Here is a 25,443-nt window from a genome sequence, read left to right as displayed (position 1 = left end):
TAAAAACTTTGAAAACTTTAGTTAACATGTAAATAATAATTCTTGACTGGCTGAGTGACTGTCAGGTACTCTAGAAAGACTCTGTTCCATGAATTTACTCATCAAAGAAAACATTGGTTTCCCATTATTGAGTTCCTTGAGGAGAGAAGTAACAAGCTGCATGCTCAGTGAAAGGCAAACTGTGAAGTTGTTATGGGTGCCGCATCACTGAAGGAGTGTGTTCAGCACTAGATGGAGGTAATTGGTTAATTTCTTTGTGTGGCAATTCTACCCACGGCAAGAGTGGTTAGGCTATAGAGTACGCCTGTACATTGTGTTGAACTGAAATTCCTGTCCCTGTTAGGAGTAAAGTTGTAATCACACAGTCCATAGCTAGTCATTTTACAGAAGTTCACCATACAGGTAAATGTTATATTAATTATCTCCATGGACACAGGTTGCTTATGAATATGCATTAATCCTCTCATGTAGGAATAAGGCATTTAAAACACCATGTTATGTGCATAAATCCTGACATACAGATCATAAAGGTTGAACCATTGTAAAGCAACAGAAGGCAGTGGCCTTGGATTTCTTTTCCCCTATAAAGCCAATTATGGTCACATGCCAGACCAAAGGTAGGGAAACAAAGAGCATCAGGCAAGAGGATTGTACTGTGACTGCAATGTATGTGTGTGCTGTTCCAGTATTAGAGCACAGAGACGGAGAAGACAAGCGTTTGATTCAGGCCGAGACAACATCCTCAACTTCCCAGTTGATTCTCTCAATGATGACTTCAGTGATGGTCTACAGAATGTGGACATCACTTCTTTTATATCAGCCCCACTCACTTCACCTGACTGCAATTCTCCTGATGACAGTGGACCTTGTGATGCACAGTCACAATTCCGGACTATCACGGGTCGGTGCAACAGCTTGAGAAACCCAAACTTTGGGAAGTCAATCTCCACGTTTGCTCGACTCCTGTCACCAGCATATGAAGATGGCAAGTCATAATAAAGTCTGCAATGTACATGCATGTGAATAAGTATAGAAAGTTATTCCATTTGGGAGTACAAAGATGTTGAATCATGTTTCTTGCTATCTTACATTCAGCATTGGACTTGTTCATTTGTTTGAGATAACAATCTGTTCTTCACACAGATAATAATCAACAAAACAGATGCAATGCTTCAAATAGTTATAAATTCTAATGGTGATAAAGTTAATTAACAGAGAGACACTGCATAGATACATAAATGGTTTCTTCTAGCTATAAGATCTCTCTCTCTCTCTCTCTCTCTCTCATTAAGGTTGTATTTTCAGATGTGAATCGTCCACGTCTCAACTCCGTGACAGGAAGACCCCTACCTTCTCCACGACTTGTGTCTACAATGATCCATGCTGATATTAGTAACCTGCACAACAGATACAGTCTCATGCTGATGCAGTTTGCTCAGTTCCTTGACCATGATATCACCTTCACACCTGTGCAAATAGGTATAGTATATGGTTAAAAGTTGAAATGGGACTAAAGCTTCAGAAACAAAAGTTGATAGATGCACTCCAATGGAGTATAGATGTATTCAAAATTATTTATAGAATTTTGCATACCTCATTAGCCTTCATGGTCAAAAGAGAAATGCTTACATAATTTTGATTAGAAAATCTGAATAAAAATACTGTTTGAGAGGCCTAGGTAAAGATGGGAATAACATTAAAATTAATTTCAAAGAAGCAAGATATGATGTTGTGGACTGGATACATCTGCCTGAGTATAGGCTCAATTGTCAGGATCTTATGAATGCAGTAATGAACCTTTGGATTTCATGAAAGTTTGGATTGGTTAATTAAAAATTACAGTTTTCTTATGTTGACATAGGCCCTCAGATGGTTCAGTACCATGCCCAAGGAGACGTACTAAAAGTCTAAATGAATTAATATTGTAGAATTAATTCTGAACTGGAAGAGGCCAGAGGGCCTAACCCATAAAAGACGAAGATGTTCGGTATGTGTGACTTCATTAAATCATTATAGATTTCAGAAGCAAATGTTGTAACTCATGGTGCAGGATTCTTCGCATCCATTCCTGATTGTCGTGCCTGTGACTCACCTCGCACAGTTCACCCTGAATGCATGCCAATTTCTGTGCCCCGTGGGGACCACTACTATCCTCAAGTAAACCGCACTACTGGGGAGCAGGTGTGCTTCTCATTCATGAGATCACTCCCAGGACAACAGCATCTCGGTAAGCAGAGGTTGATTTCAATTTATGTAACATCAGATTCTGAAAGAAGATTTGTTCACAAATTTTGCTTGGAATCCAAATGCATACTATACACATTTGTATTAAACTGTGACAGGAAGTCTGAGTCAAAGTTTACAGTGCATATATCAATATCTAGAAGTGGTAATTATGATCCTCAAACTCATGCTCTTCAAAAGCCATCTTCTCATAGACACACATACATACATTACATAAACATGATTATTATATTTTGGTCACACACTCTTGTTTCTCTCAAATTTGACATTTTGGAGACTGGTTTGTCATCAGGTAGTAGACAGAGGTGGAAGTTTCCTAATCAGCCATACCCATTGGATAGAGCTAATCTCAAACCCTTATGACAATTAACAGCATCCCAAAAATAATAATCATGTATGGCAACACTTTATTACCAAAGCATTCAGATTTAACACATTATGTAGTTTATCATATTGAATTTCAATAGTGATGTTTATGTTCTTACAGTCTTATCTAACATAAAAATTCAGATATACTTTATGGTGATGGCTGCGAAGATGAAATCTGAAAGGCTTTGTTTCTTGCTGTGGATTTCAACTAGTTCTTATAATGTCTTTAGGACAGCTGATTGAATAAGAGATGGTTTGCTTACTGGTGCATAGGTGCACGTGAGCAGATCAACCAGAATTCTGCTTTCCTTGACACATCTCAAATATATGGGGAGCATTCCTGTATGGCCCGAAACTTGAGAAGCTACGGAGGTCGCCTCAATGTGACACGACACCCTGTCAAAGGGAAAGACTTACTGCCACAGTCTCCGGTCCACCCAGAATGTAAAGCTCCATCAGGATACTGTTTCATAGCAGGTATGTGAGAAATCCAGCTTAGAATACAGTATTACAGATAATGGAGTGACATAAAGAATGCTATAAAAATGTGAAGCCATCAGACACTATTGAGTCTATATTAAATTACCTTTATAAGATACAGGTCTTCTTGACTGTCTTAGCTACAACTTTCACTACCTACCTTAGGAAGAAAACTTGCCCTAATAATTTCCCATCTATGATGACACAGGCGATGGCCGTGCCAGTGAACAGCCTGCCCTCACTGCTATCCACACACTCTTCATGCGCGAGCACAACCACCTTGTAGATGGACTGCATGTGGTGAATCCTCACTGGGACGATGAGCGCCTCTACCAACACGGTCGTCGCATTTTAACAGCTGTGGCGCAACACATTACCTACAATGAGTTTCTACCTCGCATCTTGGGTTGGAATGCCATCAACTTGTATGAACTGAAACTCAGACCTCAAGGATATTACAAAGGTGAGTGCCTGTGAATTGTTCTTACACCTTAATATTAATATCTTGTGTTCTTGTGTGAATAACAGAAATATATCTGACATTAAAACATAATGACAAATTAAGTAGGATTTGAGGTTTTCTTGCTGCCTCCATCATCATGGTGGTGATGATGGAGGCAGTAAGGACCTCTGAAACATCAATAAACTTACACCACACAACATGGTGCAGCAATTCAAGAGACAGCCATCTTCATAATGACATAGACATATTTTTTCACCTGCATAACATCAATGTTACAGGATACAACCCAACATGCAACCCCAACATTGTTAATGAATTTGCAGCAGCAGCATTCAGAATTGGACACAGTTTGCTACGTCCACACATCCCACGCCTAAGTCCAACATATAAGGTGGTTGATCCCCCAATCCTCCTTCGAGATGGCTTCTTCAACCCTGACATCATTTATCAGGTACTTATGTAGCCACTCATCTTCTATCTAACGTTACAGAAAAACTGCAAAGAGCAACCCACTTTCCCAGTCCTTGGCTTTGATTTTGAGCTCATTCCATCCTGGTTACAAGGTTTTGTTTGAATTGTATAAAACAGAGAGCTTTTACTGAATTGGAAAGGACCGAAATTAAATACATGCAACAAATTTCAGTGTTAACCCATTCTACGCTGTATTTCATTATAATTAATAAAGTGTCTTCTTATGCAAAACATGTAGATAATCTGACAGATAAATGGATACAATACATATAGAAAGCAGGGGGGTGTAGGCTTTGGAGTGTGTGTAACTAACTGGTGACAGACACTGCTACTCACAGGAAGTGTGATTCCAGGTCCATATGATAGATGAGATAATACGAGGTCTGGTGTCCACACCCATGGAGAACATGGACCAGTTTGTGACTGGTGAGATCACAAACCATTTGTTTGAGGATCGCCACATTCCACATTCAGGGGTTGACCTCATAGCACTGAACATTCAAAGAGGTAAGGCTAGCATTTATACCACACTCTGAGAACTGCTGGTATAGCAAGGACACAGTACAGGCTCCTCATAGGTCTTGGCTGGGTTGCCAGTGACCCTAACTGAAGATTTCTCTGCTTTTCCTCAGTCTCTTCAGCCAAATATTTGGAAATACAAATCATAAATGCTTCATTCTAAATCCTTAGCTACTCATGTTTATTGATTATCTTTCAGTCTGATTTGATGTTCATGTAATTGAAACAGCCTCAGTAATTAATGAGCAGTTCCATAATTTGTGCTATTTACCAAATAATATTAGGAAGATCATATCAAATTTGGTGAGGTAGATGGGATTTGTAGCATCCAGTGATGAGACAGCATTATGACACTTTATTTCTGTGTGGAGGTCGTGACCATGCAATTCGTCCATACAATGACTACCGTGCACTGTGCAACCTGAAACGAGCAAGTGGTTTTGAGGACCTCTCCCGTGAGATTCCTCCTGAAGTGATAGTGCGTCTCAAGCAAATCTACGCAACAGTGGATGACATTGACTTGTTCCCTGGTGGCATGAGTGAACGCCCACTTCAAGGCGGTCTAGTGGGACCAACATTTGCTTGTATTATTGGCATCCAGTTCAGACAGCTTAGGAAGTGTGATCGATTCTGGTATGTTGTTCATACAGTTTCCAAGAAAGTGCTTTTATTTGTTTAAGACAATCAAGAAGGTTTAGCATGGCTTAGCCTAACACACACATTCATAAATCTCTTGTAATATTCTGATGTAGTTAAATTTGTTCTTACTATTTTATTTGGCAGTAGTATACAGGGCTTCTCTGCTTTTATATACATGTTGTTGTTTTGTGGGGGTATGAAGTCAGTAGCCGTCTATATTTGCTGGAAGTCGGTATTCGACCATTTTTAAGTTTTGTATATATTTTTAATCATACAGTCAGAAAATATAAGAAAATTTACAACCATCTAAAGTAGGTTTGAGTTATATTCTGAAGGTACCAGTTCAAGTTATAGGCAGAGCATCATTAAATAACATGAACAATCATAGATAATAAAAGTTTCATCTTAGCCATATACCGTGATACTAGGTGCAGTACATGATCATGTTGATAACAATGTGTGTTCTGCAACTGATAGAACATAATAGAGTTCATGGTTACTAGGAAATAGGGGATTATGGTGCAATGATATTACTAATTCTTCTGCAAGAACAGAATCGCAGAGTTCATATATAAGGCTGAACTGCCGTTCCATATGTCAAATGAAGTGACCAAACATTTTGTAAGGAGTGCAAGAGACCATGTGTGCCACCACACAAAAACATGTGTAGTGTTTCATTCAGGGATCTCCACAGGACAGAATTAGCATGTTATTATTATTATTGATTAGAGGAACCAGCTAAGAATTCTGATTGATCTATTGACAGGACATTATCACATAAAGAGGTATTGCATTGAAACTAGTAGATATCCAATTTGTAAAGGAAACAGCATCACACACAAGTAAATGCATGGCCCTTGCTGGACTCGGATGTTGTAATTTAGGAGCCTTTGATATGCTCAAGTGACTACCAAGATCCATACATCAAATGACTACATTTGATTTAGAATGTAATATAATGTGTGGGTTAATCTAATGAAGAATGTCAATAAATTATAACTGGTCATGGTGCAAGTCCTTTTCATTGTCTTATTCTGTCCTGTTCTGTGCCTTATGTGGACGCAGGTATGAAAATGAGGACCAGATCATCAGGTTCACAGAGGCGCAACTGGGAGAGATCCGCAAGATGACGCTGTCCAAGATCTTATGTGAGAATATGGACATTCAGTCTGACATGCAGCGTTCTGCATTTGATCAGCCTAGCAATTTCTTGTAAGTACTAATGTTGCAGTGTACCATAAGAACTATAAGTAAGCTTCCTGCATCATGAGAAAGAATAAGGTTTCTAGACTCTTAGTACACTGTTAACTTCTACCAGACTACACAGCTCTACAACCCAAAAGACAGTCATCTTCATTTCAACACCAAGATTGTGACTAAACTGAAATACAATTGATCCAGTGGCTGTCTTTCATATTAGCAGTGTTGTGTACTTTCTATTTGTAACATTGAAGCATTTGTATTTTAGTTATTCGTATGTTTACAAAAATAATGGACAAGCAGTTAGCACTCCTGCTTTATGTTCAGGAGGAACTTGGTTCAGCTCTCAGCTAACTACAGGCTGTCCTGACAGGATTTTGTAGTATTCCTCAGCCTTTCCTGGTTAATACTGGAATAGTACTTTCAAGTGACCTTCTTTTACTTCCTTTATTTCCTTTCACACATTCCTTTGTCAGGGGAAGATATATTAAACCCATCTGATGCAGCAGTACCAAGGAACACAGTCTGAGGTCACTGTGAAATCAATCAACAGACCACAAAATTTCTGGTAAGCTAAGTAATAATAGAAGTCAGTCACTGAAGCTGATGGGAATCTATAGGATTACAGTTTGTTACCGTAGACAGACAGTAAACTTGTTTTCAGGAACCCCAGAGTTCCCTGCCATTCACTACCTCATATTGACCTTACTGTGTGGAAAGAGACTCCACAAGGCTGTCAGATTGGAGGCCGTTCTGTAGCTGTCGGAGACTCAGGATTCCCTACGCCTTGCACGAGCTGCATCTGCACTGTTGACGGGGTAGGTGGCTTTATTATGTTACTTAAATTCTGAGTCTTCATTCTCTGGAGGTAATCAAGAAGGTTCTAGTTCATAGAATGACAATAACCTGAAGACAGGTGTGCAATTAAACTGCATTCAGTCACACAGCTAGAGATGAGTATATGGATTGATTGCAGGCACAGTGTGCATCACTGCGCATCACAGACTGTGGTCAGCTCCTGCGTGAAGCAAGCCGTGACGCCATCCAACGGGATGATGTATGCACAGCACAGTGTGGGTTCTTGCTACAGGATGATTCACCAATATCATCAGGTCAAGACAGTCTAGACATCGTGTTCACCACAACTTTGCCTCCATCCATCCCACTGGACTCTCGGGCCCGCAATTCGCCAAACACTGCACTAGTGCCACCACTGCCAGTGCTACAACTCCCACCTCGCAGGTCCCAGAGAACACAACAACCAAATGCATTTGGAGGAGGATTCAGACAAGTGTCTGATCTCTCACGCTTCCTTGGCTGAATAACTCATATGTGTAACTATAAATCAGGGACAGTTACATCTTGTTACCATTCCTATAAGGGAAAAGCCCCAACACAGGACTGAAAACATACCTACAAGTGTCAGCATAGTAACACTGCTGAATCAGTCAACTACGATTGAGTTAATGTAAGGTTGTTGCTAATGCAATTTGTTTTGCAGTTATATTTCCCATTCCATACAAATGTCATTGAGTTTCCCTCCTCTTAATGAAGTCATGACTCAGTCACAACGCAAACTAGCAGGCACAATATCACAAAACATTCACAGAAGAGGCATTCAACACAGAGAAATCTGGAATTAAATTCATATTGTCTATTCAGTGAAGTCATCTTGGGCAATCAACCTCATGAGAATGGAGTGGATATCAGCTTCATGCTCACACAACTGACACCGATGTGTCTTTCTTTGTATATTCAGACCTTTTATGCTGCATTTTGTGCAAATGGTAATGGATGTTGAGAAGAAATTTTATTGCTTTATATTTTTCAGTTAAAGTGATGCAGCACTTCTGTAAATATTTGGTGAATATGTACTGAGTTATGAGATGAAAGAATGGATCCACATTTGTTCCTTAAAGTTTCACTGAGCAAACTCAATGACAATATATCTACGTATGTGGATTAACAGCAAAATGTAGTTTGGTGGTAGCTTCCTACCGTAAGATACAGCTACCAGTACTTCACTGTGCCATAGATGTCTCCTGAATGGGGAACAAAGATATGAGAAGGGCCTTCACAGGACTAACAAGCATGATTCAGTTCTGTGTTATGAAGCATTGGAATTCTACCTGATCCATCAGATTAATAGGTTATGGTAGTCTACCCTTCAGAATTGTTTCATTACAGTATTTCCATACTAATCCCACTACTGAGAACCAAATTCTGTGAGAAGCAATATTAAAATTATGTACTTTCTACTTTATAACATCATGAAGATGGTTGTCTTCTGGGTTATAGAGATATGTAGTCTGGTAGTACATTTCAGAGGACCTTCCTGCCTCCATATCAGGGCAATGATGTTGGAAGCAGCAATGTCCTCTGAAACCAGACTACATGGTGTTACAACCCAGAAGACAGCCATATTTATCTCACCACCATAAGAACCTAAAATCATACTTATAACATCATATACTGCTTGTAAATTAGAATATAATAATTACATTTCAAAACTTGCATAGAAACTTAGGAATAAAAATAATGGTAGCAATGTTGGATTTCCATGTGCAATTTCATATTGAGAGGAAGATATGGGTAAACTCCTGCCTCATAATGCAGCTCTGAACATGTGACCCTTAATGTGTGAGAATCCATCAGAGATTAGTGCAGTGATATTATAAGTTACCCACACAAATTATACTGAAACCTAGTGTTAAGTTAGGAACTGTAACTTTTATCGCAATGAATTATCATCCATGTTGCAAGATTTTAATATAGATGCTTTGTGTGATGTATCATTTTGTATGCTGTATGTAAATTTGCTCTATATACTGTATCAGCGCTCAGAGACATCAACATTTACTATCAGACTGTTATACAAAAACAAAATATTTATTGTGTTGTAAAATATTCTCATTAGGGAAAAATGTTTTATAAAATAAAATATTTAAACTCAATGTTTTGTATTTACTTAGAGCTGTAGTTTGGTAATTTATTAATGGCACAGCATGTTGTCAAGTGTGAGATGGAGTGTTTTTTTAGTAAGCAGTCAAAAGCAGCCGGTATCACGTTCTACAGCCACCCAAGAGCTGGAACTGTCGATTGTTTTACAGTTTCTAATCTATAGTTTTTCAGAGACTCTCTTCCAGTTGTGCGAGGAGAGCTCCATCAGGAAAATTATTGCCTATAGTAGGGTCTGCTTCCCAGATATTTTTTTCTCTTTGCTATTGCATTAAGACTGGCTCCGAGGCCCACCTGGTCTCCCACACTCAGTCTATGAGTAGATAATGGTCCTTCCATGGTTACAGCAGGAAGCACATCACTCACTTCCATCTAGTACAGTTTGAAAATGAGTGAAACCTTACCTTCCTTCAAGATCCCGGTATGACTTCACGGCATCATACAAAGCAGACCATAAAATTCTTATGTGGCAATAAGCACAAAAAAAAAAATTAAATCAGTTTATGAAAAATTTATTCTGTTAATTACTTTCACATGAAGCTATTTGCCACATATCATGACTGATAAAAAAATAAGAAAACATTAAGGTGTTTAGGTTGTAAATTATCCTGTTTTACTGTACTAGTAAACTATAAAAAGGAATACAAGATGTCATGGGCATTTTGATGGGGATTCAAAATGAATACAAACAACAAGCATGTAACAAACACCATAATGTATTCATCTCTTATAAAATTGAAAAACACAAGAGTTTTATAAATATTTATTTTATTCCACCCTCTGCAAGTAATCTACGCTACACCATGACTACACTAATATTTTAAACCCCCATCACAGACATTACTCCTCATTTTGCAGATAAATAAAAAATAACACTTGCACCTTCAAGGTTCGACTGCATAAATGAAGGTGGTATGAGCTTATTCAATCCAGTGTATAAAAACTTTCTTCACATTTTACAGGTTTAATTATAATCTGGTCAGAGTTTAAAATACAGAAACTCTTTTTGTATAGAACAGACTTTCTAGATACAGCCATCATACCAATTTAACAAATATATAATGTTATGAGCCCATTAAATAAGTTTCTGAGTTCCCATTCCAATTCAACGAAAATGTCATGAGCAACTGCAGCGATTTTGTGGTATGAAGTACCACCATCAATACTTGTTGCATCCTGTCTCTACATTAATCTTTACTGGCCCAATATCAATGTGAACTTGACTCAACATTTTGTTCTTGATATAATGTTAAGACAGCTTCAATACTTAAGTTTGTTCACAAGCAACCACCCAACAAAAATTAATATTATACTGATTCATGCACACAAAAAAGTAATTTAGACTATACTATTGTAACAAAACAGAAATAAATTTGACCAATAAAGATTAATAAAATCTATGACAAGCACAGCCTTTATTTCTGACAGAATTCTCAACTGATTATATACATATTTTTATTTGTAAAGAATCAGAATTTTATTAATGCTGTTAAACAGGCCTTCAGCATTGTTTCGGTAACACAGAAGTCAAAGAACATGAACACTTTCCATCAAGTTAATATTGTACAGGTAAGACCTATAAAGGCTTAACTTCTCCACTTATAAAATAATAAATAATCATATAAATGATGAAAGACTCTCGGGCTACAAGCCACATCGGGTGGCTTTTTTCATCATCTATGGTCAGCTTGAACGTCTGACCCCTTTCGGGTCCTCTGTAGCGTGCTTGCCAATGTTTTGTTACACAGATGCCCTGAGGATGAGACCAGAGATGGCTCTCAAAACGTTGGCAAAGAATATGGTTTATTCATCATTCAGCCACCTGACGTGGCTTGTAGCCCAAGAGTCTTTCATCAACTTCAGTTGCCACGAAAGCTTCACTTTATAAATCTTCTTTTTTTCAGAACACCTCAAAAAAATTTTCCACTGTGGTAACAGAGTGCATCTTTAGCTTGCAGGCACTTCCTTGGGTGGGAGGACTGACTCTGTCGATATAGGGTTACTCTCTATACACTTCCACAGACCATATGTCTTACCAACAGTCGTCTGCCACAGACGTAGAGTTCCATCTTCAGAGCCTGAAGCATATAATTCACCATCAGGTGAGAAGCGAACGCAGTGCACAGGTCCAAAGTGGCCCTTGAACGATTCTGTAAGACAACAAGGTACACAGCCTCATGAATCAAAAATAATGAGTAGTATTTACCAGAATATAAGACAATTTCTAACAACCACAGTTCGTGGAAAAGATATATTCTCCCCATCAAAGATGGAAATTTGAACAGGTGACAAAAAAAAGCACCCTGTGACATGATAATCTGTCTCCATGGGGGCTATACAAACAGTTACAGTTTGTACAATGGCACTGCATTACTCACATTGTTTCATGAACCACATTTACATTTGGAAGGTCAACTTGAACAGGCACTTTACCTATCTCTGTTCCTGTGGTGTAGTCAAACTTGTACATTTTCAAATCTTCACCTCCACACACAAAAATGGTTTTATCTGGATGAAGAGAAGCTGAGTTCACTTGGGTTGGCACTGTGAATTCTCTGATTTTCTTCAAGCTGAAACCAAAGTGTGTTTATAAATACTGCATTACACTCACATCTCTGCAGTGCTTAGGGCTGATAAGACTCTTACCTTTGAGCATCCCAAAAGCTGACTACATTGCCATGTGTTACTGTGAGTGTTGAGCCATCACGAGCCACTTCCAGGCTGCTTGGAATGGCACTGAAGTCCAACTTTTGCACTTCCTGCATACAAAATCACAAAGTGAGACCTCTGTTTAACCTTCCAGGTTTGGAACTTTTTGGAAACATTTGTTATCAACATTCAGTTTGATAAGAATTTGGCCTTAAAGTTACACATCTAAGCATTATTCTTAGTTTCATCTACGTTTATAAGAAAAACCTAATCAGTGTTACACAAACATTGGACACATACAGGATTTCCAGCATCTATGGACCTAATATATATACAAGCTATATGGCATATTCTAATATATATGACTTCAGCAACCTTTTTTTTTTACAGAAATATAACTGGAAAAACTTTTTTTTAAAAAAAGGTCTCAGAGCACAATGCTTCACCAAGATTCAACCTCACATCTCCATCTCAGAATAACAAGTACAAACCTGGCCAGAAGTGCGATCCCATACCCTTAAAGTTCGATCATCTGCACAAGTTACCAAATGTGTGTCACCACGAAAGAATATCACATGTCGAATCCCTGATGTATGACCCGAAAAAACTGTTGGAGCTGCAAAAATCAATACAAAGTCAAACTGACCTACAACATACATTGCTGAGGACACAAAAATATAAGTTAAGATTTATATTTACTCACTTGCTTCAGGCTTATTGAGATCAAATATGCGGACAAGTTTCTCATTGCTACCAGTTGCAAACAGTGTGCTATCAGATGAAAAGTTAACACTCTTTACAATATGGTTGTGTTGAAAGGAGTGGATTTCTTCCCCTGTTACAGCATCCCAGACCTGCAAATTTGAAACTTCTTAGCACAATAAATAACCTTACAAGATAAAAAGATCCTGAAATGTGTTAACATAAAGTTTCTTCGAATATTCTTAATCATACAAGCATGTACAGCTACTATCTCTTGCATCTGTAAACTCTCATACTTTTGCATTGAAATCTGCGGCTCCTGTTGCTGCCTTAGTAGCTTGAGGGTTTAAAGCTACTCCCCAAACAGCTCCTTTATGTCCTTCGAAGGTGCCAATCCAATCTCCTGTATCCCCTTGTCGTAACATTGGTTTTCCATCTGGTAACAAAAAATAATGTGTTTATTATGAAGACCAAACACCTAACAAGCTTTTATAAATACGTGTATTCAAGGAAAGAGAGTAACAGTCACAAATATCAGTAATATCCATGAAGTATCTCAACGACACAATATATAATTACGCAGTTGACATACATTTTGAATCAGGTGATCACTACGAATTTTCCTTCTTATAAACTTAGAAAAAACAGACTACTTTTGAAAAGTACTGTCATTTCAGAGGATGCATCCTTACATGTACACTATACTGCTTTGCATATATAAAAGCACAATGTTTAAATCAAAGAAAGATTGTGGGTTCCTCAGCTGTTAATGAGGCCAAGGTAAACGACGGAAGGTATAACACGAAAGGCAGTTTAGAACAATTCACCTTTGCAAGCTGAAATGAGAAAATATCCACATTCAGTTACATCACTAAATGCTAAATGCACTACTGGTCTTGTATGTCCACTACAAGTCAACGGAGTTTGCCGCAAATTTGCCATTTTATCGGCAAGAACAGAAATACCTCTTATTTCGTTTCGTTCGTCAAAGAATCGAGCGTATCGATTTTCAAATATCGAGTACCACCAATTGATACGAACTCGAACACTCATAGTGTACACCGCTACCATCTGTTACCAACTGTATAAACATTCTAAAAGTATTATAGAAATAATTCTGAAAGTAGGTAGAAGATGGCAGCAGCACATGTTACTACGCTAATCGCACAAGTGAATTTAGTGGCAATATATTTACGCATTAGTACAATACTTCTCATTCGTTTTCACTACTTAATCATTATTTTATTTTCGTATAATTTTTTTTTGTTTTCTATTGTGATTTGATCGGAATCCCCAAGTATTGTTTTGATACTTCCAGCCGAATTATTGTAATTGGTCAAGCTTTGAAATGAGTTTCAAGAAGTTACCACCAGAGAGACTTGCAACATGTCTAGTAAGAGAAGGACGTCAAGTATAGTTTCTTTTTGTTAATGTTGACATTGTTTTGTAGTGAAAGAATATGTTATATTAATTTATTTTGTTGTTAATAGTTGTTCCCGTGACAGTGTATGATTACTGTGCAAAAGTTAGATTTATACGAAGAAGGATTTTATTTCTTGCGCCTTAGTCCTGTTGAACGGCACAGGTATTTGTAAGGTGAGTTTAGTTACCAAATAATCTGAGGAATTTGTGTTTTAGAGACACATATTCAAATGAATATGTTATTAAATGGATATATAAATTTCTTCCTGTTTCCCACTATTTTTAATACCTCAAACAAAAAAACTTTTGAATTAGTGCTAATATCATATGTGGTTATAGTATAAGATGTGGACATGAGTTTGGTTATGTGATTGAATTACTGAGACAAGCAAAAGACTGATTACCATAAAATGTTATGGATTGCAGTCGTAATATTCAGCCGTCATATATTCATTCACAAATATAGTCTTCTACAACACAGTGCTTAAAAAGCCCTGATTTATAGAGTCTCAGCAGGATTTGGAAGAACCATACATTTTGAGATTTTCATAATACAGCAATTCTAGAAACATGATTAAATCTCATCAATCAATCATATTTCAATAATTACTGGAATGTAGTATGGTCAGGACCTGTGCAGTTGAACATTCATTTGTCTGTTTTAAAAGACATTGATATCTAAAGAATGATTCCAAGTATTAAACTAGATAACTTTTCTGGTTGATATGAAATCCAGTGATTCATTTCAGTGTTGACTAAACCCTGTCATTGGACCCTGTCCTGTTCAATCAATTTAATCCAGTGTACATCCTAATTTTCTAAATCCATTGTGATATTACCCTCATATCTATGTCTAGGTCTACCAAATGTTCTCATTCACACATTTGAGAGGTACTGTTATAATGTATTTCCTGAGCAGGAATATAAGGTACAAAAACCAGAAGTGTGACCACCAACCTTCCCTCTTTTTAACGTTTCACCCAGATAAAGAATCTTAATGTTGTTACAATCACTGTTATAATCATTGTATACAATGTCAATTGTTGCATCTGTTATCAGAGAGCGTGAAGATTTTTATAAATTTTTGAGTTCAGAAACTGACAAGTGAAAACTTCAAGAATGATTTAAATTTGTGGACAAGTACTATAGTGAATTGCAGGACTTGACTTTGGTGTCTAGTTGCCAGCCAAGGCACCTGGTAATTACATCTTGATGCCTTTATGTATGTTCTACTTCAAATATTTGAGATATAAAGACTGTGAATTTCTTTGATATGAATAAATTTCCCATTCTGTTGCCAACTAGCCCTAGAGACAGTATATCTCACTTATTAGGCTTGTGCATAAAATTTTGTGTACATTGGATGCCCAAAGACTTGGTGCTTCTGCATGATAATGCCCCACCACATTGGTTCTGTGGTGCCTGTCCACCCACTATACTGTCCCAGTCCCTGAGTATGCAGTTTTTATTTCTTTCCATCTTTAAGGACCAGTTGAAGGGCTGTCACTTTCATATATACATGTCCATCATTTGATCACTGTAATAATATTTGATGAAACAATTCAAATCCAGAAGTTTTTCATTTTGCAGATTTCTCCATCCTCTTGTTGCTTCCCCCTTGTAGGTCAAAATATTGTCCTCAGGACCTAATCTTCCAATATCCTCAATCTGAATATGACTGTCTTCTGGGTTCTTCCTACTGTGAAACATCAGTAAACTTCTGCCAGACTTAGTAAGCGCAAACACCCAGAAGACATCCATCTTCTTACTCGCCACTGTGATAACCTGAAACCACGATCTCAATATTTATTCTTCCTTTAATGTGAGAGCTCAAGTTACAGACAGGTAAAATTATAATTTGGTTATTTTAATATGTATGCCTGCTGAGTCATTTTTAAGAAGGGTGTTTCTGCCTCATGATTCTTCACTTTGTACATAGTAATACTGAAACAGAGAATCAGTTATAAAAGTTTTTATGTGTAACGCACTAGCTTTATTGATGTTTCCCAGGTGAAGGAATTTGTTGATTCCATCATTTTGGCATGGAATTCAGATAAGCAGCAAGCAGTTTGTGTTGTGTTAAAGGTTCAGTCAGAAGCTGCAGTATCAGATATGATTAAATCAAATTACTTGTACCACAGAAATTTGTCACACTACATTGACAGACAGAAAGCAGCTGAGGTTTGTATTGCTGTGAACTGGGATTGCTTAGGAAGTTTTATGTGACTGGAGCATGATGATGTTGTCTGTCCAATGCCAAGATCTGGAATGAGAGGAACATTACCTTGACTTCTGCATACTTTACTGGCAGAATGCATAGACACAGGAACAACTTCACCTTCTCTTTACCAATTATGAGTTGCATTACAAATTTTTAGTATTGTTTATATCTTATGATGTGAATGACCAATTGGAATGGGTATAGAATGAAGCGGTAGTGGCCTATTAATGTACTATTCTGGCATTGACCAAACATAGCTTTTTGTAGAAGAATTAGTTTGGAAAATAATATTTTGAAATACTTTAGATAGTTGAATGAAAACATAATGAACTTGTATGATTTCTGGTTCTCACAGTTGAGTTTGAAGATGGCTGTCTTCTAGGTTACTGTGCCATGTAGTATGGTAGAAGTTTACTAGTGTTTCAGAGCCCTGATGATGGAGGTGGTAAGCACCTCAGAAATGTTGGTAAAACTTCTGCTGGGCTGCATAGTGCAGAAAACCAGAAGACAGCCACCTTTATAATTAATTTGTTGCAAAATGCTAGAAAGCTAATAATTACCTGTATGTTATGTGATTTAATTTTTTGTTTGGTCCCTACATATAGTTGGTGCAGTTTGGCATGGATATGTACTATAACAAACCGTTTCAATCTGAACGGAACAAACAAATATGCTGTTCTTTCTTCATAAGAGCACATTCAAATGCTGTATTGTTATGTCATAACATATCACAGATTTTGAGCTGTACCTAACATTGAAGGGCAGAGGTCCATAACCTGTCAGTTCAAATTGATTGTGACAGTTTACAGAACTACATAGATCACTCAGGTATAAAAGGGAGACTAAGATCCTGAAATGAGACGTGGGGGAGTGGTGAGACAAGGTGGGCAGCTGATCAGGGTAAGCTGTCTCCCTGCATTGCTTTCTGTGAATCAGATTCTAACCTCATACGTTTCTTAAAAGGACAGTTCCTGCCCTCCTGAAGACTTTAAGGAGAGTGGAATTGAACAGTAGACACATGTTTTTCAGATTTGTCCTCTTTGATTCTTCACACGACATTGATTTTTATTGCAGATAAAATCTGTTGTTGCAGAGCTGACAGTGCACTACAGATACCACATGGCACAGAATCTGAAATTGTCGCTGTATTTTGTTAAATATTTTTTCACATATATGTCTTCATGGGAGTAGTCTGCTTTACACCTGGTAAACATATCCATTTGTACAATGGTAGAGGCAGAGTTGTCCCTCATATTCAGTTGTAGGCGTTTGGGGGAAGTGGAGGTGCTCCGGCCACTTCACCGCTGAGGAAAGGACCCCCCAGTACCCATTAGTAGGTGATTCAGCAAGGGAATATAACAGCATTCCTTCCCAGAAGAGGATTGTTCCAGCCATCTGTTAGTTAAACTAACTTCTTGAGAAACTAATAGTCTCCACCATTGTGGAACTCGAAAGTTTACTGCGGTACCGTGCTCACAGTAGCCTCTCATTGGATCTACTCATTCCCACCCGATTTCTCTAAAATATCTTTTAATATTATCATCCCATCAAGGCCTCCTTTCACGTTTTGCGACCAAAAGCAATGGTAACGCCGATGAAACTGAGAATTGCTGAGCGTCCTCTATGTCTTGTGGAGGGTCTGAATAAAATACGGTGCTGGGAGCAGGTAGCGAGACATCTCGCCATGGCTTCGGGTGCCCACAAAAACAAGCCGCAGACAAACAGACGTTTTGCACCGCGGGCGCCTTTGATGCTCTCCCTTCCCCTCTGCCTCGGCTGACGTCTGACGGCGGCCGCACAACCGGTTCTTACCTCGTGGTTTGCAAGGCAAGGAAGCAGCATAATGCAGCAATGGCCCCGTTCTGTTTCACGAGTGACTAATTGCTAATTGACGAGAACTGGATGTGAACAGATGGAGGGGCAATGCAATGATCCGACATTGAAAACGGTAATTTCTAAACGATCTGTCGAACGTGGAATGTTATGAAATGTTTTCCGTTTCGTTCAGAGCCGAGGTTTTCTTAGAAACGAACTCAGCTTACCAGCAAGTATGTAAATGCTGTTTGTCAGGACACCAACTCAAATTTGTTAAATTAGTATTGATTGGTGTGAACTCTTAGGTCGTCGCAGTGTTTCGGAGGAGCTTGCTCCTCCGAAGCGTCGGCGTCGCATCGCCGTCTTCACCGCCGTAAAACTCTCATAGCTCACATATTTACAGCACTTTTGTTTTCTGGCCAGTTTAAGGAACAAATGTGCGTCCGTAACGGGTGGAATTCTGGGATGTCAAAAATGTGGTGTAGTCCAGCCATTCCATTCATTTTACTTTCGTTCGAGATGTGTTTATAAGAGAATGGATGAAATATTTAAACTAAACTTAATCATTGTACATAGAAGTCATGTCTACAGAAACAGAGGATGATTTCTTAAAGTAACTTCGGGCGTATCTGTAAAGCAACTGAAAGGGGTGTAATTAGTAAACTTATATAACTTATTTTGATCTTTTTGTATCCGAATTAAATGTGTGTTATTTATTCGCCGACATTAGGCCTTTCGGTAACAGGAGTCACGAGTTCGAATTTCGCTTGGGTCATTGATATTGACGCAGGCCCCTTTTCCGCATTGCCCTGTCGCTGATTGTGAAGAGTGAGCCATCTTCATGCTCGTCGCCGTGAGGACCTGAAATCTCACAAGTGAGAAATTCGTATACAATCTTGGTTGGAAATGCTGAAAGGAAGAGACCTGGACTTAGATAGGGTGATAATATTAAAATTGATCTCGTGGAAGTAGGGTGGAAGGTTGTGGAGTGGAGTCGAGTCATCCAGTCTCAGGATATGGCTCAGCGACAGGCTTTTGTGAACACTTTGATGGATCATCTGGATTCATAAGTGACGAGGAACTTCTTGGACAGCTGTGTGACAATCAGCGCCTCAGTATGGACTCTGCTCTGTGGAGCGAGTGACTGCCCTTGCTGTCCCATAATTTATTCCATAAGCAATTTAAGCAAATTAAAATGTCTGTTCGTACACCTGTATACAGCGGAGAGGTGGGATTTTCTTAATATTGTGATCAACCCTTTAAATCACAAGAGTAAGTGTATATCCCACCTGCTTCAACAGTCAGTAACTCTTGATTCTGTATTTATGTGTTTCGTGTGATTTTTACTGTAAACAGCGTTAATCCGTTCATCTTCTTAATGGTGTAGTGTTGTGTTTTCTTCGCGGTACGTTCTGAATTCTTAAATAATAAATGAGCTTCTTGATGTCCCATGAGAAGTTCCATCCGTTTCGAAGCACGCCCGCCTTGAATAGGTATACAGGGCGTGGAGGCTTATAGACCTCGACTCCAGATTGAGATGAAGGATTGCCCTCGGGGAAAGAGTCCCACAGTTTCCATATGCTTATAATTAGGTTTTAAAAGCAGCCGCCAATCGGAAACTTAGAAACCACTGCACCTACAAGCCTAACTGAGGACGTAGGAGGTTCGAATCTCAGCTGCAGCACCTCCCATCGTCAGTGCGTTCCGTATTGCGGGACAGTATTTCACGAGTGTTAGTAGTTCCGTCCGCTGAGTTTATATGGAACTTGCTGTTCGTGCGAGCGCGTGTGTCTGACCCCAGGGGTGTTCTGGTCCCTGAGCTATGTTCGTGTAATTACGCAAGTTGCGTGCTTATATAATTCAGGGGCAGGAAAAGGGGCCGAGCTGCTTACGTACCGGTGTTTAGTACCGAAGTTCGCCCCTCAAATGTTGTTTTGGTGGTGTTAGTAATTTGATCAAAAGTGAGATTTGAGGTTATCACGGCGGTGAAGATGGCATCGTTGTTCTTCTGGGTTGTGACGTCATGTGGACTCCTAGGAGATCCTACGCTTCGGCTTTTGAATCTCGAAGCTCATGTAAATAATATTGGTATTAAAAAATTCGGTTTCGAGAAAAACACTCTGCTTCAAAGCCATGAAACTCAGTAGGTTAATAATATGTTGGGAAACATTCGCTGTTTATTCCTTATCAAACAGAATTTAAAAATTTCGCCATTAAATGTTAACGCATCTGGTACGATACTTTGTACTGACCTCTCATTCTGCTCCGGTGAATTTGTTAAATTGCAAATTGAATGCGCCTTTGTAAGACCTGGTGCCAGCTACTCCGTGATTTAGGGCCTTCTTTTGAAAACGTGGTAGGAACTTGGCCGGCCATAAATTCCCCATCTTTTATGGGACCAGAAGGCAATTACGTTCACAAAGGCCCACCTTTGGACCCAGTCCTGAGCCTGTTCAGCGCAATTTCTTACCGGACACCCCCAGTCGGCTGTCATCGTTAGAACACAACTCTTAACCTTAATCTGATTTGTAATAAGTGGCAGTTGTATGGTACAATTACCACTCTTGACGCGTTGGAATTACCAGTCCGTCCTTATAAAATGAAAAGAGAAATTTGATGCAATACGCACTCAAAATGTTGATCGTCAAACCTCAAGGGAAAGAAGCTGCTTACGAGAACTAAGCTCAGAGTGTAAAATATGAATTGAATGTGTGAGCGGCCAGCTTCGCGCTCTGGCTGCTTTAACGCCGAGGAAGGTGCCAGAAGGCTAATGTAGAATCACCTCGAAATGTTTCGTTTCATGAGGAAATGAAATCTCGGATACCTTCGATTCAGGTGCTTGATATAGAGAGAACCGCGGGGAAGTCCGTGTCTTATCGTCATATGTCAGGACAAAGTATAATTGAAAATGTGGCAAAGTTAAGATATGTCCGAACGACAGGTAGCATCGAGAATTGCAGTCGTGTCACGGTCTCCGATTGTCATAAATGTTTAAAGAATCGTCGTGTTTTGCAGGCAGTTGAATTTTATAACAGTCCTTAAAATACTTTCTGAAATGCAATTTCAGGTACACGAACACAAACAAAACGGCTCGAACAATTTCGCCTGTAGCCCTTGTACTCTGTAACAGCGGGAAGTTCAGAGGCTTCAGTACAACTAACGTACTTAAGTAAGGTTCTGAAATCTTCTGTCGGCATGTTTACTTTATAACGGTATTTGTAGGTGACGCTCATCCAAGAGGAAGTTACGACGTGTAGCCTGGTAGACAATTCACCGACGTTTCGGATAAGCTTACAGTCTCCATCATCACTCGTCGCCCTGATGATGGAGGCAGTAAACTCTTCAGAAGCAACGGTCTGTTCCTTTCCAGTTCATGACTCTTTCGGCACTCTAATGCAGTGTTTATTATAGTGTGAGCAACGACCTGAAAATGGAGACTGTTTCTCCGAAACGTTGGCAGTACGTGCCTGTAGAAGTCCACAAGGCGTCACAACCCAGAAGAACAGAATCGACTTCTTCATCGCCGTGATTTTTTGGATCATGCCACCGCGTAGCCTTGTAGATCGACAGTGTTCTGGAGTAATCTACCATCCTCATCTTCAGACAGCTGGAAGTGGATGTGGTCATAAATTGATATCCCTCCCTGTAAGTGCCGGTAGATGGAGACGCGGTACCTGCGAAAAACGAAAATGAATCGATCAGAGAGGCTGCTTCTCAAGTAGGACCGTATTGCATGCAGTTCGTGATGGTGTGGTCGTCGAGTAGCCATGTGGAAGTCGGCATAGCTTGATCTTGCGTTGCGTGGGGCAGGGCAGACTGGGACCCGCAGTGCTTGTGTATTGGAATGGTCTTGGACCATCCTCGTACCTAACTACAGTCAATATAAAATAAATTTGTGAAGTGGTCTTCTGTGTGGTTACCGCCGCCGTCGTCTCAGGCCGCCACGACTATGAGGATCACGATCCTCACCGCCGCGAAACATTTAATAATCCAGTTCGTACCTCAAAGAAAACATTTCACTTCACCATCGCAAAGTTCAATGGGTTTACGCTGTTTACAGTGAAATTAATACAAAATGAGGAGTTAGTTTTTGATTATTGAAGCCTGTTGGATATATAGTTACCACTTCGCTTTAGAGGGCTATTGAGCCCTCAACATCACTGCATTAGGGAAACCCGGCGTTCACTTGTTCGGCAGGAAGTATTCTGCAGTGGACGTGGCCACTAACATAATCTCGCCGTCAAAAGTATCTGTGGGTCTTGTTTTATTTTCCTATTCTTTTCCTTCTGGAGACGGACCGAAACTAGTAATTACGCTCCGGCGGTCACGAAGGGGAGGGGGATTTATAACCGACCTCCAGCCCTTCCTCGGATTCACACCACGCTCAGTGTCTAGTCGCACACAGACAGGGGTCACGTGACTGGATGGACTCGAGGGTGCCATCGAATGCACCTCAACCCGTACTGCCTGCCCTACATAAGGCGTAAAAAACGGCCTAACCACAATACATTCACCCTGTGGATGGCAACTGCAATGTTCGCCGAAACGTTTGATAATTCTCAGCATGTGACGCCGCTCACACTCTAAAGCTGCCGCGAAAACGCCTGGACATGGAAAGTGGCTCCTAACTGTTGGGAATTGTGCGAAAATGTAAAGATTGAAACGTCGTGTGTCTGCAAGTTTGTCTCGATGGGAGTTACCCTGAAGATGGCAACTGTAATATTTGCCGAAATGTCGGATCGCTTTTTGCCCGTGATGCGACTGTACTCAACACAAGGCGAAGACGAATGAATTGAGGATGTTTGGACCTGGGCGATATGAAATGACCACTAACTGAGAACAACTACACAATGAATCCTTCGCCATTCATTATTAATGCGATTACATTAGGGCGATATCGCACTAGGATGCCAACGGGAGGCCATGGCGCAGCTGCCAGCATCTCGGCCAAACTCAATGCATTAATTTAGTAGTCATATATCGCACCTGGCATCCGTCTGGCAGCGCTTCCAACTTGGCATCGCTGCCAACCACGATGCCAAGTTCAAATGCTACTGGCATCGCTGCCAAGGCCAAATCAACATCACATGACAGTCTGGCCAGTCCATTGACGTCCGTGCGTGAATGTGCTTCTGTGTATTTCTGTTTTTGTAAACATGGATAATTTCGACACCGAAAGATCGATAATTGAAATTCAGTCCCGACTATGGGATTCATCTGCTATTGAATACGCAAACCGGGACTTGAAAAAAAGAAACTGGGAAGAACTTGTGGAAATGTTTGGAGGAGATTTATTTACAGTAGAAAAGAAAGAATTGGCTAAGAAGTGTTTCTATGGCTTTATTTGTGGGGCCGCTTTCCAACTTGATTTTTAAGTTTTTTTGTTTAGCAATCTATATATCACAAATAACGTGAATTAAGAAGAAACCTGCTGTTATAATGTTTTATTAAATAAAGTTTGTTCATGTAATATTACATGTGATTTGCAAGAACTGAAATATTTCAAATTTAATAATGGTATGGACGTGCTAAGTGTGTGTATGGAGAATTTTTCTTACTTATTTCTTTGTTACAGAATTGAAATTCACTCCAGGTATGTAGTTTTGATAAAGGTAAATCTCATTTTCTCAAAAGTGATAAAAGTGGACATTTCTCCTTGCTAATAGCCCTTCATTTCGTGATCTCATAATGTCGATCCATCTGTTCGCTCGACTGGCGTCGAAAGCTGGCAGCTTGTCTGGCGTCTTCTTTCTGGCAGCTGGACGCCATGGCATCGCTGTTGGTGTCGCTGCCATGGCATCCTAGTGCGATACCGCCCTTAAGGTGGAGGACTGAAGGGACGTTACCCGTCTGCGTACCCTGACAGACGTTTCTTTTGTTCTCCTCTTTTTCAGGGAGATATGAAGGCGTTCTGTTGATTGCCTGACGTCGTAGACCAGTAAGAAACTGGCCCACCAGTAAATGCCATTCTGTCTTATCGTTAGCTGTATGAGAAATGCCCGACAATTTTTTGGCTGAACACTGGAGGGGTTGCTACTTGCGAGGCAGAGGGCTCCTTTTTATGTGGGAAAAAAAAACAGCAACGAAGTTTACGTAATGGAACTCAAGAAGTCAGTTTGCTGGCTCCTAAAGAAACATTGAAGCTGTGAGCTGGATTAAGTTCTAGATCTGGAGACGACGTTGTTGTGCCTCAGGGTTGCATAAGTCGTGGGTTGTTTATATGAGATCTGAAGTTGTAAAGTGTGGCATCGTCTTGTAGGTGATCAGCATCTCTTGGGGCAGAAATTTGTAGGTTGTTGCCTTACCTTACCCTGATGATGGAGGTGATATGTTTCCACATGCCATAACAACCTACGAGACCACAATCCACGGCGATACTTGGTTAGCTGAGTAATTATCAGCTTTACTATGGAGGTAGCTGTTGGTGGCTGGAGACAGTGTGCGTCAGGCCTCTTTTTGTGGCCGGGGTCTTCCTCTGTTCCTTTCAGCCACGCTGTTGACTACGACACTATAACCGGTACTTTTTTGAATTCTGTGATCTCTTAAGAATCGTCCGTTTTCAACGAGCATGTAGAGTCCGTGCTTGTATTCTGGAGTAATCCCGTTAGAATCTCATCGCGCTTAGCAGCCAGCAATTCTCACCGTCTCTTCAGCCGTAAGTTAGGGTAGCAACTTCGGCAAAACAGCGCGACCACCTACTCGCCATCTATGTTTGCCTTCACTGCTCGTCCCAAGTTATATAAAATTTGCAGTTGAAACAGCATCATCGAAAGTGTTATTCTAGAGCCTTCTTGTAGCCGCTTGGCTTACAACATTCAGACAGCAGATAGTTTTCATGGGGAACGAAGACATTAATTCAGAAGATGGCTCTTTTGTGGGTTGTAATGCCAGCAGCTGTCTGGTAGTTTACCGACGTTTCAGAGGTACGTCATCGGGGCCATTTCAAACTCATGGCGCTGGTGACGTAGGCAGCATGCACCTCTGGAATTTTGGCGAACTTCTTTGAGACTACATGGCATTACAATCCGGAAAATGTATGTCATTGTCCTTATGGCCATGAAAACCTCAAATCTTAGTGGTTATAAAGATTTTTCTTAGATTGAGCTGGTGTTGTGTAGGATCAGATAATAATATGCTTTTTGTTCAATTTCTGTTGTCTCTAATGGAATTTATTTATCTGTCAAATGACTACTCACAGGTTGAGGACCATGGAGTTAATTCACAATGTAGTGACAGGTTTTCTAAATTAAACCTCTTCTTGTGTAAAAGAATTTGCTTGATGCTAAAATTC

The 25,443-nt window shown here is 39.7% G+C and overlaps 3 protein-coding genes across 10 annotated transcripts in view; 2 read left to right on the top strand and 1 right to left on the bottom strand.

Annotated features, from left to right (window-relative positions):
- Nucleotides 1-9,339, top strand: part of LOC110835722 (uncharacterized) — a 38,113-nt gene extending 28,774 nt beyond the window's left edge. For all 5 annotated transcript variants that reach the window (XM_087355171.1, XM_087355172.1, XM_087355175.1 and 2 more), the window contains 11 exons: nucleotides 687-985; nucleotides 1,306-1,479; nucleotides 2,051-2,227; nucleotides 2,887-3,090; nucleotides 3,302-3,556; nucleotides 3,835-4,007; nucleotides 4,381-4,534; nucleotides 4,918-5,179; nucleotides 6,251-6,397; nucleotides 7,050-7,203; nucleotides 7,362-9,339. In XM_087355171.1, coding sequence (XP_087211297.1) covers nucleotides 687-985; nucleotides 1,306-1,479; nucleotides 2,051-2,227; nucleotides 2,887-3,090; nucleotides 3,302-3,556; nucleotides 3,835-4,007; nucleotides 4,381-4,534; nucleotides 4,918-5,179; nucleotides 6,251-6,397; nucleotides 7,050-7,203; nucleotides 7,362-7,706 — 2,344 coding nt within the window. In that variant the 3' untranslated portion in view covers nucleotides 7,707-9,339. The remainder of the gene's footprint in view (nucleotides 1-686; nucleotides 986-1,305; nucleotides 1,480-2,050; nucleotides 2,228-2,886; nucleotides 3,091-3,301; nucleotides 3,557-3,834; nucleotides 4,008-4,380; nucleotides 4,535-4,917; nucleotides 5,180-6,250; nucleotides 6,398-7,049; nucleotides 7,204-7,361) is intronic.
- Nucleotides 9,340-10,043: 704 nt separating this feature from the next.
- On the bottom strand, nucleotides 10,044-13,724 carry wmd (serine-threonine kinase receptor-associated protein wmd). The gene is made up of 7 exons (XM_022076235.2): nucleotides 13,522-13,724; nucleotides 12,991-13,130; nucleotides 12,696-12,846; nucleotides 12,484-12,608; nucleotides 11,990-12,102; nucleotides 11,777-11,913; nucleotides 10,044-11,493 (listed from the first exon to the last, which is right to left on the bottom strand). The coding sequence occupies exons 1-7, from the start codon at nucleotides 13,634-13,636 to the stop codon at nucleotides 11,291-11,293; spliced, it is 984 nt and encodes a 327-aa protein (XP_021931927.1). The 5' UTR covers nucleotides 13,637-13,724; the 3' UTR covers nucleotides 10,044-11,290.
- Nucleotides 13,725-14,056: 332 nt separating this feature from the next.
- Axn (protein axin) overlaps nucleotides 14,057-25,443 on the top strand; it is a 33,704-nt gene continuing 22,317 nt past the window's right edge. For all 4 annotated transcript variants that reach the window (XR_015536803.1, XM_022076239.2, XM_022076237.2 and 1 more), the window contains exon 1: nucleotides 14,057-14,290. The gene's annotated coding sequence lies outside the window, so the exon portion shown is untranslated. The remainder of the gene's footprint in view (nucleotides 14,291-25,443) is intronic.

This window comes from Zootermopsis nevadensis, unplaced genomic scaffold, assembly GCF_977971745.1.
Source record: "Zootermopsis nevadensis isolate Lab colony 2312 unplaced genomic scaffold, Znev_1.0 Znev_ptg000024l, whole genome shotgun sequence".
Classification (NCBI taxonomy): domain Eukaryota; kingdom Metazoa; phylum Arthropoda; class Insecta; order Blattodea; family Termopsidae; genus Zootermopsis; species Zootermopsis nevadensis.
Note: the sequence above shows the minus strand (reverse complement) of the source record. Positions and strands in the feature narration are given on the sequence as shown.

What these genes read in the sequence shown, in the direction of transcription:
- wmd (XM_022076235.2), bottom strand. Translation starts at nt 13,636, where the DNA reads ATGGCAAATTTGCGGCAAACTCCGTTGACTTGTAGTGGACATACAAGA. An exon ending in CCGCAGATTTCAATGCAAAA is followed by an intron (nt 12,847 to 12,990) that starts GTATGAGAGTTT and finishes TCAAATTTGCAG; the next exon opens with GTCTGGGATGCTGTAACAGG. An exon ending in AGCTTTTGGGATGCTCAAAG is followed by an intron (nt 11,914 to 11,989) that starts GTAAGAGTCTTA and finishes CTTTGGTTTCAG; the next exon opens with CTTGAAGAAAATCAGAGAAT.